At 42.8% G+C, this 19,872-nt stretch overlaps 1 protein-coding gene across 2 annotated transcripts in view; it reads left to right on the plus strand.

Moving 5' to 3' along the window:
* Positions 1-13,928, plus strand: part of palm3 (paralemmin 3) — a 37,413-nt gene extending 23,485 nt beyond the window's left edge. Inside the window, exons 2-9 of one of the 2 annotated variants that reach the window (XM_084005214.1) lie at positions 298-355; positions 3,977-4,029; positions 4,926-5,006; positions 8,379-8,506; positions 9,283-9,355; positions 10,372-10,402; positions 10,923-10,976; positions 12,032-13,928. In XM_084005214.1, coding sequence (XP_083861340.1) covers positions 3,985-4,029; positions 4,926-5,006; positions 8,379-8,506; positions 9,283-9,355; positions 10,372-10,402; positions 10,923-10,976; positions 12,032-13,020 — 1,401 coding nt within the window. In that variant the 5' untranslated portion in view covers positions 298-355; positions 3,977-3,984 and the 3' untranslated portion in view covers positions 13,021-13,928. The remainder of the gene's footprint in view (positions 1-297; positions 356-3,976; positions 4,030-4,925; positions 5,007-8,378; positions 8,507-9,282; positions 9,356-10,371; positions 10,403-10,922; positions 10,977-12,031) is intronic. The other variant, XM_084005213.1, reaches the window with a different exon arrangement.
* Positions 13,929-19,872: the final 5,944 nt, after the last annotated feature.

The following is a 19,872-nucleotide window of genomic DNA, read 5'->3' on the forward strand; positions in this document are numbered from 1 at the left end:
CTCTTCCGATTTTTGAACAAGCTCTTGTCTTACGTTTGGGCCACAGGCCGTTCCGTCTTTGTGGATGTGAACACCGAGCCAGTTGCTGCCTCTCCCGTCGCCCCTTCCTTCTCATCTTCTCTCCCACCATCTTGACTTTCTCAGCCTCTTAACTCTTTGACTTTGTCAGCCTTCCCTCTACCCTCCTGTATCATGTCTAATTATCGAAGTGGGTGTGTGTCTACGGGGAGCTCCTCAATACCTCCTCATCAAAGCCTCTGTTTGTGTTTGCTTGTTTATCTCTGGCTGCTATTCTAGGCGCTCTCCTGCAGCCCTGATGAGACACAAGCCTGCACTCCCTACGGAGGCTTATACTGTAAGCTGTCACTGCACCTCCAGTCATTCAGTCACACTGCCAAAATTAGGTTTTCTTTCTTTCTACCTCTGTTACTCTTGAAGGGTATCTATCTATCTATCTATCTATCTATCTATCTATCTATCTATCTATCTATCTATCTATCTATCTATCTATCTATCTATCTATCTATCTATCTATCTATCTCATATATATATATATATATATATATATATATATATATATATATATATATATATATATCATATATAGCTCCAGTGTATTGAAAGGCATGCTCCTGGTTGTTTCCTCATCAAAATACCTCTTCCCTCTCTTTCTTTCATCCTTCTGTTTTCCCCTCCGTACATAGTGCACCTACATTTTTCACATTGGTTTATGTGGGCCCGGTCCCCCTTTGACCCCGTCACCCCACGAGGCTGCCCGAGGAGTCCTTTTGTTGGTAGGGAGATGTTTTTCCACCATGTTAACTATCACCCTTTAAGATCTACCCATATTTTAGAGCTGAGCAACAATAGCTCTGCTGAGTTGCCTCCTGGGGAGAAATGAGAAACCTCATTTGTAGAGAATGCGAGTGTCGGGTTTGGGGAGAAATGAGTAATGTGTCCGATGTGTCAAAGCTAATTGGGGTGGTTTGTGAGGATTTGGGGTTTTTTAAAACGTAAGTGTCAATGTGCAGTTATATAAGCTAAGACCAGTTTTATATTATCGGTGTCCATAGACAGAGCTGTTTTATGCATCTGTAAAGTATTTGTGTGTGTGTGTGTGTGTGTGTGTGTGTGTGTGTGTGTGTGTGTGTGTGTGTGTGTGTGTGTGTGTGTGTGTGTGTGTGTGTGTGTGTGTGTGTGTGTGTGTGTGTGTGTTAGGGCTGCAGCTATCGATTCTTTTTGTAATCGATTAATTTAGCACTTTATCGATCGATTAATCGAGGAATCGGATAAAAAAAATTGCGTTTTTAAACAACCAAAACAAATAATGCATAACGAAAATGATGTGGCTGTAAAATGATCAAGCATTTCTAAAAAAAATAAACAGAGGTATTCATTCCAACTCCAAAATTTGGCTCCAAAACTAAGCCCATTTATTAAGTGCCAGTGAGAATTTAACAACAATACAGTTAAATCAACTTGGATAAAACATGGATAACATTTAATACAAACTTAAATAGTAAAGGCCATTTGGCCTTGGTTTTGTTTGCTTAATACAACATTACAAAAAAAGGATTGCACCTTCTGCAAATTACTCACCTGAGAACAAAGAATGAATATAACATATCAAGCCAAACAGGTACACAATGTGAACAATTTATAAAAATAAATGTAAATAAAACAATTGTATATAGTGTACTTCTTCTGTGCCATTTATGTATTTAGCTTTCTCTATCACTACAGTAACTGTTTGACCATTCTTTTCTCTGCTTTGAACTCCTCCGTCCGTTTGGGCAAACACAACAACTCACGGCCAAGCGTAAATCAGGCTTTCCGATTGGCTGTAAAAGCCGCTACGGGAGCCAATACGAGCGTCCGATGCATAAACGTAACTCTATACGTCACTCGCAAGATGGCGGATGAGAAGTGATCGATATACATAAACAAAACGGAGAAATGCGCCACGGAGACGAGGAGACATCTAGTCACACATTTTACTACTTTACGCATTCGTTTTGTTGTCAGAAATAAATCGCTCACATGGGCAAGCAGGATACCGTTGTTTAGCCCCGTTTCTCTAGTTTAAGAGGGGAAAAAAACGCATGTTTCTAGCGCAAACCATTACGGAGTTATGACGCTCTAAAAACAACATGATATTTTGTAGCGTATACGCTACAATGGGTCTCAGAGGGTTAAAATCAGCGAACATCAATGTAAAGGTTTAGGCTACGTTACCTTGTTTCAGCGACTCTTGGTGAAACAGCATGTGGATGTTTTCTATTCAGATGTTGAATCATTGACGTCGTACTGCAGTGGTAAGCCAGGTCTGCTTTGCAGTAGACACACTGCACCTTGTTCTCTTCCTCCTTCAATATATAATGATCCCAAACTTTTGATACTCTCTGTCGTTTACGGACATTCTGAGTCTGACTTTCCGCCATCGCACCGAATAAATTCAGAATGAATGACCGTGTATGACGCGCTGGTGTGCTTCCTGAACAACGGTCCGTGTGGAACAATCAGATCCCTGCACATAGGCGCGTCATAGGAATTTAACGAGGCTTCGAGGCAGATGTTTTGCCTCGAGGAATTTTCATAATCGAGTTAATCGAGTAACTCGATGAATCGTTGCAGCCCTAGTGTGTGTGTGTGTGTGTGTGTGTGTGTGTGTGTGTGTGTATGGGTATGTATGGGTGTGTGTGCATGTGTGTTCCTTGGTGAGCACATATTTTTTGCTTCAAAGCTCTGTGATGGCGATTAGCGACAACGGCCGTGACAGTGTGGTATTTGTCACAGAAATAGGGCGCCGTATTGCTCAAATCTCCCCCAACGTGTGCTCCCAGTTGCTCTGATGGCTAAATGTGTTTTTTGGTGTAGAACAGATCTCTTTACACACCACACAGGATTGTCAGTGACTGGAAGATTATTGCTGCCGTTGGGTTTAAAGTTCCAATTTCCAATAACGGTATTTTCACGATAATTCTTCTTATCATAGAAAGTCTTTTTTTCTTCTTCGTGAAACTCACTCAGAATTCCATGTCGGCCAAAAATAAGTGTTGTTTCCCTCCTGAGAAGTTGACTAAAAGCGGAGTTGTGGCTTGTGATGGCAGGAACTCGCTAATGACTGAGTCGCTGTGAGCTGGTTGCTATGTATGACTCTAGTCTATGCTCTCTCATGTGCTTGAATTTGAGGAGCTCAAATATTGTCCTATTTAGTGTCAGCTGAAGGGGAAAACAAATATTGCTTGTGCTCATTTCTTCAACATGCCAGAGGCCAAGTTATGAATGAACCAAAAGGTTTCATGTGGGAATGGTTCGGAGACGTATGCTTTTGTATGCCGAGTCTGACCCGCTGTTGCACTGACATGCTTCATGCTTTTAGACCATTTTCATATGTCATCCTCCCAATCACTGATGGATGTGTACTGTTAAACTACCCAATCGCCACAGCATAGCTGCTGAATGTTTCCAAATATTATTCATTGTTTACAATGGTACTAGCACTGAACTGGAAGCAAATACAGGAGAAAAAAACGGCTGATCAGCATAAGGTCAATAGACTATTTCACAGTTCACAACGTCAGCCTTCCAAACGTGTCCCAGTTTATTTCCTGTTGCAGTGTATGTGAATGGCAGTAAAAATGGATTCAAGCTGTTGCCTAGCAATGTTTTTTCTGTTGAAACGATCTAAATCCTCTGATGTAGCATGGGTGGAACTCAAGTAGTTCGGGGACTAATGCAGAAATGAAACATGCTTTAGACCAGACACAACTACAGAAACCCCAGAACACAGCACAGCACCCTACAGCACAAAGAATAGACATCTCAAAAGAAGACCATTATGAATAGGTTTTAGGAGAAGTGCAGAGTATACATGTAATGTAGTGTAATGGAAAGCCAACTGGCTAGAGAGAATTAACCTTATTACTGTATTTATTTGACCTCTGACCTTCAAACCTGTCTTGTTGTGTCACAGCTGCCAGGATGGATGAGACGGCGAAGTACAAACAGCGGCTTGAGGCCATTGCGGTGAGTTCATACACACAAACACACACACACTCAAAATCAAGTGGCGATGCTTGCAGGCAATCATCATATGAGAAATCCCCCCCCAGCAGCCCCCTCTGGTCACCACAACCACGAGAGTTTCTGGAGCATGCAGCCACCCAAAATATTATATATATATATATATATATATATATATATATAATAATATTAGCCGTGCTCCCAGACAGACACATGTGACCAACAACATGATACCTGGCAGAGATAACAATAAATTGAGATTTATGAAAAGAAAATTCAGCTCATCTCTCATCGTCTTTTATGTTCCCCTTTACCTTGTTGGAACACAGAAAGGACTTCTGTTTATAATAAACATTAGAACCTGTACCGTCTCTTTAGTAAAATGCTCAAAAAGAGAAATTGTTACATAAACATGACAACGTTTACCAGCGAGGTATCTAGTACTTGTCTACTTCAGATTCTTCTACGTAGAGAAAGCCCTCTAAGCTGTCCGTAACTCCTAAATAATTTATGGAGTGTGTGATGTGGTGAGCCAGGGTGTCCCTGGTCCCACAACAACACCGGGTTGCCAAGGGGACAGCTGCTCTTAACATCATGAGATATAGAGTATACACAATGTCTTTGGTGACAGTGTCCTTGTGACAGATGGTTGACCAGGTGTCCCTGTTTTACTCTTTCCCAGTGATGTTTTATTCACTGCCATCTCTTCCCTTTCTTTGTTTCTGTTCATTAATTTACATCCCCTTGAATTTGTCTGACTGCCTCCATCGTTCTCTTAATTAGAATAAAATTGTTCTCCTCTTGCTCCAACTCCCTCTCCACCTCCACTATCAACTACGTCGACACTCACTCTCTTCCTTCGCAATTTCTCTGCTGTCCTCCTTGTTTTCCTCCGCCAGGAGAAGCGACGGCTGCAGGAGGAGCAGGACAGAGCCAGGAGAGACATGGAGGATGAGAAGCTCAGACTACAGCAGCTCAAGGTCTGACACACTTAGACAGGATGTTCTCAGCCGTCTCGTTGGTTCACACACACATGCAGCCTTCATTTCTCCATCTGAAATCCTCTGCAGACCCATTCCAGCTTGTTAGAAAACAGATTGCTTCAATCTATTATATTTTCTCACACACACACACACACACACACACACACACACACACACACACACACACACACACACACACACACGCCGCATGAACTGTACAACCTTTCACACTTCCTGGTTGTGCCGGTCCCTGGCAAGGTTAGAGGCAAGCCTTCCTTTGCTGAAATCAGTTTTTATGGGATTGTTTACACACTCCGCAAATCACAGAGCCACTCTATTGTTTTCACATCATTTCCAGACTGCCGTTCCCACTTCCTACTCCTCTGTGCTACGCTGGGCTGGGGCGCATTCCTCAAATTCTGGGAAATTTGTGTCAGTGTGTGTTTTGTGTGCAGGCCGGTGTGCGTTACTTTGCATATGCTCACCACGTTTGTTTGTACGCAGCGTTCCAAACACGAAATGCATCTATTTAATCAAGTTTCAAGAGGCGTCAGAGATTAATATAAAATGATTATGTCGACGCTCTCCCTCAGGAGGTGATATCATCGTTGCTTTTAGTGCGTTCATTATCGTTGACTTTGAGTGTGACCCCAGGGCAGATGTAAGGATGTGATAGGCTCATGCACAGCTCCTGACCTGCAGGAAAGTTAGGAGAGGGCTGTGTCCAGTCAGCCAAAGGCACAGGGAGGGGAACAGAGCAGGGCTTGTTCTGCGCTGCAGGAGAAAACACAGAGATGGTTTTGTGACGCTTATAGTTAAGTGGGTAGCTACTGACTAACAGTTGCCAGATTTTGGGGAAACATGAGGCCATAGGCTGCAGGGGAGTATGGGTTTTCAGGTGCTTTCCCCTCAGTCGTAAGTGAGAAGCTTGCAGACATCACCTGGCTTTACACAGTAAGACTAAGTGTAGCTAAGTGTAGTGTAGATCAGATTTATTAAAGTAAAAGTTTTCCTCTTGTCAGGGTAAGCTGGAGAGCAGCCTTCCTAGAGTTTATTTTCTGTCTCAAGAGCAATTTAGCAGCGCAAACGCTGAAATTGAATCAAGGTCAACTAGGTCGCAACATGGCTGTTTACTGAGTCACCCTGCAGCCTCGGTGTAGAATGGTTTGAGGGGGAAAATTGTTCCTGACAGTTTACTGCTTAAAACTAGATCAATGAAGAGTTTAATATCTACATTTTGCAACCATTTGAAAAGTTCATTTTTGGCAGGTCAGTTGTGGAGTCAATAATGGCAGGCTTGGTTTGACTAGTTGGCAGTGTAACCAGTATCAGCATGACATCATCTCACTTTCATCACATATTCTGGTATTTTCCACCTTTTGTCAGTTAAAAAAATCACGCAGAAATTCTCTTAAATTTCTCTTGTATTTACTCTAAATTTGCCATTAAGCGAAAAGTAAAGGGAAACCCCAGATGCACCAAAGTTTCTTCATCCACATCTGCTGTTACACAGGTTTGCTGAATGATGAATTCCACTTGGTTTCAAATGGTCTGTTTGTTTGTTATTAACATAATTAATGCCCCCATAAACACTATATGTGGGCAGGTGTTATGCTGTGTGCAAATGCTCTGGTATGTACCCAAGAATTAGAGCGATGCCACATAAAAACAGGCTTACAGGTTAGAAGAAGAAGAACATCAGTAGTGAAAGTGAGTTAATTCATTTTAATGTGTAAAATAAACTGAAGCAAGGTAAACGTGATTTTCCAGAGTGACAGTACTGCATTAAGATAGGCTAGTCTTCCATGATCAGTGGACCAATTGTATTTCTTGCACCCACAACTTTATTAATCCACATCATTAGAATTACCCTAAAACGTAATATAATCTTAATTATATTTATGATCTAATATTTGTGCTTTTTTTATGTTCCTCAAATATAAAAATGAAAAATTGCATAGGACAAAAATGTGTGGACTCGACCACTCGTAAAATGTTCTCCTACCTAAGAGAAGAGTAAAAATAAGAAAACATTGGTGATCCCAGACGAATAACAGAATAAGAAACATAAATAAGAGGACATTTGTTGTGTTCACTTCCTGCATGAGGCCGATCCTCACATACACAAACACACTTACAGCCTTTAAAGAGTTTGTGCTAGATGCCCAGCGGGGGTCTGGAACAAAAGGTGAAAAACAAAAAAGCAGAAATGGGGCGTTATTTAAATGAGTATTAGACTTCAGTCTGTCAGGAAGATGCTGTTCAGAGAGTCGTAGACTGCTCTGGCTTTTCGTAAGACTTGAAGGTGCTTAGGAATGGAAAGTGTCCTTGGAGTGGTGTGGGAACAAGATGAGGGTTAAAAATGCTGCACGCATGCTATAAATTCATACTAGTGTTCTCTGCTCTGCCAAGATGAAGTCTGGTGACACAGCAGGTGTTACTGTCTCTCACCGGGGTTCTCACCTTCGCACTCTCAAATAACCACACTTCCCTTTACCCTCTTTCATCTCAATGTCTCACTCTGGCATGTCACTGCTGTCTGCACTTCACTCTTTTTCTTAGGCTGCGTCTGAAATCAGGCTTTCAATCATAATGAAACATCCTATATTTTACACTCTTGAGCAGAACATTGAGATTTACATTTTGAGTCATCATCATTTAGCATTGTTACTGATAAGCGTAATGTGGTGTGACTGTAATTTTTGTATTCATGCAGAGCATTGCATTTTGGGATTCTTGGTTTAAAAAAAAGTAGGCTGTGTCCCAATTCCATACTATGCACTAATTATTTAAAGCATCTGCCTCGCAGTCCACCAGTGGACAGTCTGATGAGCACCCATTTTGGGGTGGTTGAATATGTGCAGTAATTCTTACTAATGTGGTATCCATCTGGACATTTCTGACTTAAACAGACACACATTGCAGTTGGTAAACTCCATATACTGAATTTGATGCACTAGTAGCCTAAACACAACGAGGCTGTGAAGGCTGACGAGTCAGAGTGGAGACGTTTGGTGTTCTCATTCAGCTACTTGATAGTAACCGCCTTTTAAACGTCAAAGCTTCAAAATTCACGAGAGGGGTTTTTAATCAACATATTTTATATCATAGAAATAAACGTTAAAATATTTAACTTGTATTAACCATAGAACTTATTTCAGGTATTTAACCAAAAACCCATTGCTTATATAACACAGTATAAGCATGTCACTGCAATGCAATGCAGCTAAAAGTTGACTCTCTCTCTCTCTCTCTCTCTCTCTTTCTGTCGCTCTCTGTCTCGCTCTCTCTGTCTCTCTCGCTCTCTTTCTCTGTCTGTCTGTCTGTCTGTCTCTCTCTGTCTCTCTCTCCCTTCCTTCCTCACTCCAGAGGAAGTCTCTGAGGGACCAGTGGTTGATGGAGGCAGCTCCCTTGTCCCCAACCTCCCCGGATGCCCAGACTCCCCGCTCCCCTCTCTGGGGCGCCCAGGCCCAGGAGATCGAAGATCACATTGACAAGTACGACAACTGTGTTTGTTTGTGTGTGTTTGTGTGTGTGTGTGTGTGTGTGTGTGTGTGTGTGTGTGTGTGTGTGTGTGTGTGTGTGTGTGTGTGTGTGTGTGTGTGTGTGTGTGTGTGTGTGTGTGTGTGTGTGTGTGTGTGTGTGTGTGAGAGAGAGAATCAGAGCTGGAAGACAAGGAGACCATTAGTGAGCTGACAGAGCTGGAGAGAACTGACACATTTTTGTTGTATTTGTAAAGTTGAAACCTCATGTATAATTGATCGTTGCTGCATTCCCTTTTCCTGTTTTAGTTCTCTTGTCATTTTTGCTGTCGTCGTGCATTATGCATGCGTTGGCAAAGTTGAGTTTAAATTCTGCCGGTACTGAACTGCACACAGGCAGCGAGCGAGAGGTCTGCACATTTGCCAACCAGGACGAGACTTTTCTGTATTGCAGGAGACAACATTGTCTCATCCCTGAAGATCCCGGTCTTGTTACTGCAAAGGTCTATAGCTCAGTCTCACTTTCCTGGAAGACTCCACGCACGCACGCACACGCACACGCACACAAACACACACACACACACACACACACTGCCCACGGCCTCTGGGGGAATTTAAACGTGCTTTAGGGGAAAAAAGCCTACTTGCTTTTATCATATTGATGCTGTGTGTGTGTGTGTGTGTGTGTGTGTGTGTGTGTGTGTGTGTGTGTGTGTGTGTGTGTGTGTGTGTGTGTGTGTGTGTGTGTGTGTGTGTGCGCGTGTGCGTGTGTACCATGTTGACCGTCTCAGGTTGCAGTTGGAGAGTCAGCGGTTGGCAGAGGAGGAAGAGAAGCTGAAGGAACAGATGGAGGATGGCCAAACGGTGAGGAAGACACACACACACACACACACACTCCATGGACATAAAGGAGCCTGGAATACGTGTCGAACAAGCTTGCTCCATCAAATTCTATTACACCGAAAATCTCCGACAACTTTCTGTCTGTGGCTTTCTGCCATGAATAATTCATTTCCTCTGTTAATGTACCTTTGATGTAGCACCTCTTGTTCAGAACTTCGTGAATGTAAGCAGCCCTGTTACATAAACAATTCAACACTTGATCCACTCTGGAGTTATTGTTTCACCTCAAGCCAACCACAAGTGTATTTACCTCACGTTATCCTTCCTCTTCTGCTGTGCGCTCCGGAGGATTACATTTTTAATAGCTGTACCAGCGTGTAATGGAAGGCTTTGAATGCATGACCTTCTCCCCTGTGTGAAAATACATCACTTTCAACAGCAATGCTTTGATTTAGTGGGCAGACTGACTGAGTGAGTGTGTGACAGCTAATGTCTGGCAACTCAAACACATTCTTTTTTATCACATCTTTTTTTTCACCTATTGAATTCTGATGAGATTAGGGATGTGTATTATATTCAGGTCCAAGGAAAACTGTCTTTGAAATGTAAAGGGAACACAAATATGATTACTGTTAATAAAAGGAGATCGGATGTTGTTGAGTATAAACTGCACCAATCTGTGGACAGGGGTTGACTTTTCAAAGGTCAGGAAGGGCTTTTTAGTGAAATCACTCCCCCTTGTGACCAGACAGGATGGTCTTTTAACAGCTCAGCTCATCACTGTCATTCATCTGAGAGGCCACAGTGGAAGGATAGAGTGTAGGATAGACACCTATCTCGACGACGTGAGGGAAAATGTTGTGGATTGTGTCAGTTTCCTTGAAGCTTGTGTGACTTTCCAGTATTTGCATTTCATTTGTTGTCTTTTTATATTCCCACTGAAATACGGCAGATGTTCAAGCAACACAACACACATTTTTTTGCCATGTGAGTTGCACAATAAATGAATTCCTTCCATTGTCCGTCTTACCCGACAGGAGGCGGTGGTAATGACAGATGCTGCAGCAGGTGAGTGCGATCATAAGAAGAATTGTTTGGATTACAGTGGACTTTTAGAAAACAGAGATGCTGATGAATCGATGTAAATGTCTCACACACGCAAGCTCAGTATGTAACAGACGCCTGGAACGCGTTGCTGTTGTCCGTCTGCCTGCCTTATTCGACACACTGTCTCAAACATGTCAGCCACACAACACTTTATCATGTTAAACCCGCTGCCTTTCTGTCTGCTACCACAGCTACAAGTACGTATTGATTTTTTTATGCATTTTCTTGCAATGGAAATAATTTAAATGCTATGTAAAGAAAAGAAGTTCATTCTTAATTAGGATTTTATCATCTATTCGTACGTTGATACTATGATGAGATAAGTTATCCAAATAAGCAGAGATGTGTTGATTGAGCCTCATTATTCCGTCCTCAGTGAGGCCCTCATTATGTAGTTACATCTTATTTTGAATATTTTCATTATCTGAGAAATAGCTGCACGTCTAACTACCTGCTAATAACAACGTTTTTACTTCCTCAGAAATGGACCAAGATGCTGTTGTACAGAACGGACAGAACAATGCAGCAGCATCAGGTGGGTACAGAGTTGACTTGTGTGTCGTGAAATACACACAATACAATATTCTCATGAAGCTTGTGCTTGAGTGAACACCCCAATTATCCAGAAACTATTACTGCACACTTCACATCTATATTAAAAACAGACCTGAAAACATCTTATTGTTAATTCTTAACTAATCACCATCTTACCCCAACCCCTTAAAGACCAAGAAGCCCCCTATAGAAACAAGTGTCCGTATGCATTGTATAACTGATCTGAATACATTTGCATCATAAAGGAAGGAGGTCTGCTGGCATACCTATACGTCACAGAGAAGTCCATACATGCTGTGATGAATATTTAAGCATGTTGAATAAGATTGTGCATATATATATATATATATGCAAATAAGTACTTAAGTGCATAACTTGCGTTTTTAGAGGGCATCGGGTACGTGGACAGCAACTCAAGCTGCTGAAGTGGACAAGAGAGTTTTGAAAAGGCCCCGTCCATTTGTATTTAAATCATCCAGGGTCCATAACTTCACATCTAGATTTGCATCAGATGCATGCTCTTAATTCTGTTGCTAGTTTATCTGCCGCTCACTTCTGCCTCGTGTCTAACTTCTTCATCAAATATTGTTTCTCTTCTCATCTCACCTTAAAATGCTCAGAATCTTTTACATGTCTCTCTTTTTTTCTTTAGTATTTAGTTTGTAATTATACATCCACAAAGCTAATAAAACTAATATCCACTTCCATCGATTGATACAGTCTGCTCTGTAATCAAAATTAGCCTTCATTCATTGGGATACACGTCATAGCCTGTAGCTAAATCAGTGCTACCCTTGATTAGCCTTGATTAGTGTGTTATATTCCAGCAGAATGAGTGAATCACATTTAGATGTCTCAGTGGCAGAACCGTCTGCTTACTGCATTACAATACCTACATTAGCTGCATGGAGCACAGACATATTGGTTGTAAGCAACATCTATATTACAATCAGAACATCGTTTTCAAATTCACTCAACATGGTTAATGTCCCTCCTTTACTCACAGCAACGTTTATTTTGTGTTTTTGTCTTCAGAAACAACTGAAGATGAAGTGATGACAAACCAAAGCACGCTACTGGATGAATCTGCAGCTGTCCTGACCAACGGTGAAGCAGACGCCACTCATGACACACAGTCCACCACCAACGGACCAGTTGTGACCTCTGAGGGTGTTGTTAGCATGAAACCGGAGCCTGGGTTGATATCGGGTGTTTCTGAGGCCAAGCCTGGTCGGGTTCCAGGCGTCGACATTAATGAGGATGAAGAAGAAGGGACTCTGGTGATGCGAGCAGAACGTGTGATCATCACAGATGAAGGGGACGATGTACCTGAGGATCTCTCACTCCAGGAAGCTCAGCAGGAGAGCATGCAGTCAGAGGAAACCCCTCTGCTGAATCCTGAAGCATGCCAAGAGGGCGGGGAGGCCGTAGTAACAACAGAAGCTGCACCAGAAACATCCACACAACCAGAAGAGAGTGAGGCAGCTGAACCCACTAAAGAGGCTCAACCTGCAACTGCAGATGGAGACTTGCAGGGTGGCACGGAGACAAATGAACATGAAAATGTAGATGGAGAAACTAAACCTGAAGGACAGGACAAAGAATCGGAAGACCAAACCTCTGTCCAGGTGCAGTCCTCAGCCAATGCCCTAGAGGGCAGTGCAGTGGCTTTGGTGCCAGTCTACTCTGAGACGCAACCGTCCACTCCCAACCCCAAGCTGGAGGCTGAGGGTGAAACCGGAACGTCACCAGAGGAAGCTGAGACGGCGTTAAAAGCCCAAGACCCTGCCACGCTGCCTCAACAGTTCCAGGACGTGCCCTTGGCTGATCCCCAGGAGAACCAGAGGATAGAGGCAACGCTGGGGGAGCAGGAACCCCTTCTGTCGCAGGCCAAATGCCCCGACACCCAAGCAGAGACAGCAGCAGCTCCCAGCACAGAGCCTCCCAGCCTGACCAGGGCCAGCCAGGGAGAGGAGACTGAGGCTCCCAAACACAAAACCTGCCAGTGCTGCTCCGTCATGTAAATGCCCTCTCACATTCATCTCCTCTCCCCGTTCTTCAGTTCATAACACACTCCTTCCCTCGTCCCTTTGTTTAACGCAGCCAACCTTTAACGGATCCGTTCACAAGCTTCCCTTCCCTCCCAACTCTCCCTGCCCTTTGGTGCTCCGAGAGGAAGTGAGCTCTCCTACCTGAACACAGGGGGCGGTATGGACTGGACTTGTCAGTGTTTAAGTGCCTTTAGGAGCTCTCTATGCAGAACTACACTTTTCAATTCTTTCCTCACACAATGTGGACCAAAACATGAGTTGTTTGTTTTTTTCTTTTACACTGTTTGAGTTTGATTTCATTTTCCTGGTTAGCAGATGAGCCATCCAATGTACATAGGATCATCAAACCCACATAGTAGATGCGGTTACTTAAAAAAACCCAGACTGTATTATTTTTAAACTGTTGTATCTACATGCATAAATCATTAGATCATTTTTCATAATCTAAATATAAGATTAAACGTCCAAATATCTGGAGAGTTTCTGAGAGGACATTCTTTTAATTTAATGACTATTATGCTTCCTTTTTTTTAATTTTAGATATCTTACTGTATCTTACTGTGATATGCCTGAACATTTGTATTCACGGTAATGCAGGTTTTGACAATTCACCGATAACAGTATGAATTAATTTATAAACAACAGCGTACACCACTGAATATTTTATGGGACGTTGTCAGTTTTAAGAGAGAAATTATTTTAAAATAACCGTATGCATTTTGTATTTTCCCCAGATGGGCTTTGAAAGAGGGGCTCCACAGCTCCTGATATAGATATGTGATGGATGTAGAACGTGTATACTGAAACGTGGACTTGAGAGTGTCTGAGACCTTGAAATGATTGATGAATGGTTTAATGATTAAACTGACATTTGTAATACATTGCTTGATGTACTTGATGTTCATCCAGCATTTCTCTTCCGGTAAACCGTGAATTTGTCCCCAAACAACAACATTGCTTAATTTAAAAGCAAACACCCTGGATAATGTTTAATGATGAGGTTTTTCTATCTGTGCAGCTTGAGCTAAATGTCCCCCCGAATGGAAGAAGAGAACTGACGGGATCTATCTATAGAAAGAAAGAACAGGATTACAGGGACTAAACTCATGACATGATGTACCTGCTGTTCCCAGCAACAAGTCTCAAAAATCCTCCACTTATGCAATTATGTGGAGCTTGTCAAAGCGTCCTACCAGCAGTGTCCTACCTGGCCTTGTGGTAGTTTTATGACTAACAGCACAGTCATCTCAGGGGCCAAACCAAAGCTTGGGTTGCTGGGGGAAGGGATGCAGAAGCCGGCTCCTGTAGCTATGAAAATGAGTCCTCTGAGCCGAGAGCTCCAAGGGGGGTCCTGTCCAACAGTAATAGGATTTCACGTGAGGAGCCAGTACTTCTTCATATATATATATATACAGTATATATATATATGATGAATGTAATAGAGCGATTTTCAGTAAACACAAAGCACATATGGACGTTGTAGCTTTTAATGTGAGCGAATGAAGATTAAAAACATTTTTATTGCCTGCTATTTACAATCTCTGAGTTGCAGCGAACTCACTACATTATTCCATGAAAACGAGTGACTAGTGTAAATAAGCAGGGATCAGTCGTCGAGCAGGTGGACCCCCTGATGCACTATAAAACTAGAGCAGCCTCTCTACCGGCACAGCTTTCAGACAGACGCTGCAGTGCTGCTGAGTCGAGATGATTCGTTTGACTTCGACATCCAGAGACATGTTGGCTGTGTGTACCGTCGCTCTCCTCTGCCTGATGTCTGTGAGCCATTCAGCTCCTCTGGACTGTAAAGACTTGGTCGAGCCGCTGCATCTTCTGGATCCTCGTCAGTTGGAGGGCACATGGACTCTAGTTGCAGATAGTCTGAGAATCATCGAAGCCACACTGCCTCCTCAACACAGCGACAGCACAAGTATTAAATTCTACAACTCAACGTTTGTCCAAGCCAATCGCTTTGACAACCTGTGCCAATATACGTTCCAAAACGTCTCAATAGTGGGACCTAACTTCCACTATAAGGCAGGGCCAGGGTTTCACTTCAATGGGACCTTATACCAAACATCCTGTGTGGACTGTGTGATGCTGAGCTTCAACACTGATACGCCACATTTTAAGATAAAGGAATTGTGCCTGTTCAGCAAAAGGAGAGAAGTGGACCAAAAGGAGATGGAGGAGTTCAGCGCTCAGGTGAAGTGTCTGAAGATGCCTCGACACAATGTGATGGATCCAACCAAGGAGCTCTGTCCGGTCCACTCAAACTCCAACTAATGAGACTGATGAGGAGAAAAACAGCTTCCAATGGCTGAAGATAATTTTGGTACTGATATATTCAGTGACTGTGCGATTTCATGAATAATCAGAAAGACCTTCCTGCTGTGATCATAATTTGTATTGTATCATATCGTTTTTTGTCTCACGCTCATTGCTTGGGTGTCTTTTAAACCAAACACCATGTCAGTTTGCATTAAATTTTCTAAAATGCCTCAAGACAACTACTGGCCTTCCAGTACAAAGGATATATAGAAAAATACAAATGCTGAAATGTTTTATTCGATTTGCATTAATGCCTGACCACAGGGTAGACCAGTAAACATCCAGTGTAAACAGTGAGCTAAACTGTTTACTCATTTTATTTCACAATCGCTAAATCCACAGGTGGATAAGGGAATATGAAACCAGCAACGCCTCTAAAACAGACAGTCAGACACCACAGTGCAACTGATAGAAACATCCTAAAACAGGAGGAGAGATGGCCAGAGACATGTTTACCGTGTTTGCAACCGTTCTCTGCCTGATGTCTGTGAGCCACGCAGCTCCTCTGGCCTGTAAAGACCTGATCCGGCCTTTGGATCACCTGGACCATTTCAGCGGAACATGGGCTTTAGTCGCAGGCAGTCTCCACGACAATGCGACTGCGGAACTGCTAAAACAACAAAAGAGTGTAGCTATTCAAGTCCACAATTCCACATACACCCAAAGCATCCGCTTAAGGGACCAGTGCCAGTACGAGTTCCACAACTTCTCAGTAGAAGGCAGCACCTTTACGCTCAAGATGAAAACTCTCAACTTTACTGGGACCATCTTCCATACATCCTGTCCGGACTGTTTGGTGCTGTGGCTGGACCTGAAATACAACATATCCGACTTCTATCTGTTCAGCAGGAGGAGGGAGGTGGAGCAGAGAGACATGGAGGAGTTCCGAGCTCAGGTGGAGTGTCTGAACAGGCCTCCGCCTGTCTTGATGGATCCAACTCAGGAGCTTTGTCCAGAGCAGACTGACAGCGAGCCAGCGGCCAACACTGAGGAGAAAACACAGGGACAGGAGGCTTAGGACGTTTGCTGTTTGTTCACACAGTCTGAAAGAATGGTAATGAATTTGAATTGTATCCTGTCAAGGAAAAATAAATGATTTAAGAAAATGTGATATGTTTTGAGCTTTATCACAAGATTCCTTTTGTCCAGGGTAATTGAGATAAAACAGTCATGGAATTTGACTTGCAATATTAGATACGTGCTGTTTAGCAAACAGACGGTTCAGGTTCTCCAGAAAGACAAATTGGTGGCTATTGAGAAAAGAGAACAGGGAGCACAATTTCAAGGGAAAAAAACATGACCATAAAGATGCAAAGCTTCAGCACGTTTAGCTGCTGTCTTGGATTCACACAGCAATTAATAAAAGCAGGCTTGTGACTCGTAGCCAACAACCGTGGACTCAGTCAGTGTGTGAGTTTTATTTTCAGACAGAATTATTTTCTTTTGATACGTTAATGATCAATGAATCTCAAGAGAGAATAGACCTTTTTTTCACAGCAGACATTTTCACTAGGAAAAGCATGGCTGTTACTTATTAACACTAGGGTTGGCTCTGTTCTATGTGAGAGAGAGACAGTCAGCATGCATAGGTGTGAAACTCAATCAGTAAGTTCATTTTGCTAACATTTTTTATGGAAACGAATAATTTAAAAAATATATATATCCACAGAGCTTTTAGAAAGGTGCAGAATCAAAAGTATCACTTCTCGTGAAAAACATTTTTTGATTGTGAGTAACTAAGAATAATAGTAATAGTAATTTGTTAACAGTGTCACAGCTCTTGTCAATCAGATTTATTTCTCTTTTTATTATCTTATTGCAGTGTATAAACTGTTAGAATGAACTGACAACCCATTGAGGGCGCATGCGCTTCAAGCAACAGCTGTGTTGTGACGTGAATGCAATGGAAGGGGGTCGAGAGTGACATCTAGTGGCTGGATGTTATCAATGTTGTCAATAGCACCTTTAAAGCTGTATTCTACGATTTGAAAGGTTTGAAAAAAGCAAACGCAAAAAGCACCCCCCCCCCCTCACACACACACATACACACACCCCTCCCCTCTGTGCTCCTCCGAGTTCGTATCGTTCCACCTCCCCTCTTTTACAAAAGCAGTTCAGCGAAATGTGTTTCTGAAAACATTTTTATGCGAGAAATAAGTTATGCAGTTGCTGAATCTGTCTTTATTTTAGATCGACAAACGGTCAGTTTGTAAGATTTTCGAGAGCTTGCGGGCGGCCCGTCTCTGGAAACTCGCCGCTCCGCGCCGGCATTACACGGCTTCTTACATAGACAATGAATGGGAACATCCCCTCCGCTATGAACTCAAGCAGGCCATTTAGTTTAGTTTCCCTGGGTGCACAACATGTACAAAGCAGTAATAGTGTTTATTACGGCCACGAATGATGACACATTATCGGTGTAAATCCAGCGGGTGCCGGTCGGATTTCTCTCTCACCCCGACTGCAGTACGTCCCCGATCCCAAACTGGGGCAACAAGCGTCTTGTCCGCTCGTAGTTTCAAACGCGGAAGTGAGCCGGGACGAGACGTGAGCAGGAGCAGGAGAGTGAGCAAGGATGGGATTGGAACATTTAGCCAATAGTAGCCATGCGGACCGGATGGCTACTATTGGCTAAAGTTTGGCTCAAGTGAAAAATCGCAGACTACAGCTTTAATGTTATCATTTTGCACCTGTGCTGTTCCATGTGTGACATGTCACCACACTGGAGGGGAAAACAATTCATCACTCTCCATTGACTTTGTATACTGTGAAGGGGCCTCCTCGTCACTTTAGTGTACTAGCAAACACAAATACCTAAAAGCTGCTGCGCGGTGGGATGGGAAAACTGAGGATAAAGGCAATAAGACATGATGCATCAATGAGAAGAATGGGAGAAATGTAGGATCCTGACACTCAGCATGCTAACGTAACATGTGCAGTATTTCGTCCAAATGTCAGATCTATATTTTTGTAAGTTTTGCTAAAGCATTTTAATGGTATGCAACATTTGTTATAGTGGAATGTGGATGTGTCAGAAAGCTTTGTAGTATGTTTGCAAGGCCTTAGCTGACTACAGTAACTTGCTAACACATTAGCTCAATAACAGCTAACTTGTCCCATCATGTCATCATAAGGTGCTACAATAATCCTTAGATGTGCTGAAATCTAACATTTTAGCCAACTACAGGCATTTATTTCAGTGGTTTCCAGCTACATATTGTGGAACTGTTGTCCCTATTATCTGCATTTATGTAAAACCCTTATCTTTGAAATCCATTTCTACCCGTATTTCAATCTGAGCACTCACTATTGTCAGGATTTCAATCCAAGAAAAGTAAAAACACAAACTGTTTTGTTGTGTAAAGTGTGAAAGGCAACATTGAGAGAGAGCCATGATTGAGATTGAGTCATGCTCCAGTGTAAACACTCAAAAGTCCCGGTGCTCAAAACATTAAGTTTCACAATCCCAGAATCCACAGATCCAAAAGGGACTCTGCTCTCTGGTGTTTTCAGTATTGTGAAACCGGAGCTTTCTGAAACAACTATAAAATCAGCCGTATTATTCCAACACTACAGAGCGACTGATACCTGATATAATCATCCAAAGACCTCAACAGACATCTCATAATGATTTCACCATACAGAGACACGTTTGCTGCCATTTTTCTCTTCTGCTTGATGCCTGTGAGCCATTCGGCACCTCTGACCTGCGAAGACTTGCTGCGGCCTTCGGACCAACTGGACCCTAGTCATTTGGAGGGGAGACGGGCTATGGTTGCAGGAAGTCTGAGCCATCTACCATTCATGGAGAGGTTAGGAAGTAGAGAGAGCGCTACGGCTTACTTCTCCGGCAACACCAGTGAAACCAGCATCTCCTTCCGTCGCAGCTCGCGTATGGACAACGAGTGCCACTACGCTTCCTACAACATCTCCCTGGAAGGCAGCAGCTTCACCTTCGATGACGTCAACACGACCTTCACCTATACATCCTGTAAAGACTGCTTACTCTTGAGCTGCAATGTGGAGTCTGGAAAGCGGCAGCACTTTTACCTGTTCAGCAGGAGGCGGGAGTTAGACCAGGAGGAGATCGAGGAGTTCAGGGCCCAGGTGAAGTGTCTGAACATGCCTCCACCTGTTGTGATGGATCCCACCAAGCCTCTTTGTCCAGAGGCTGGCGATCCAGCCCAAGAGAAGACGGAGGGACAGAAGCACTGAAAGACATCCAGGAGATAATGAGTCATGCAGTTTAATCTGTAACTTTAATTACATTACCTTTCAAAATACAACCTTTTCAGAAGATTTTATTTGAAACGATTTAGCCAATTTTGTGACACAATAAAGATAGTGTGTAGACCTGATTACATGAACAGACACTGGTTCACTGAAAATATATATCATATAAGTATATGTGATTTAGTGTCCAGTTAATTGGCAACATTATATCAGAAAAGCACATACTAGGACATGGCATGATCATAATGAGAAATTACATTC

The sequence above is a fragment of the Eutrigla gurnardus genome (assembly GCF_963514095.1).
Source record: "Eutrigla gurnardus genome assembly, chromosome: 3".
Classification (NCBI taxonomy): Eukaryota; Metazoa; Chordata; class Actinopteri; order Perciformes; family Triglidae; genus Eutrigla; species Eutrigla gurnardus.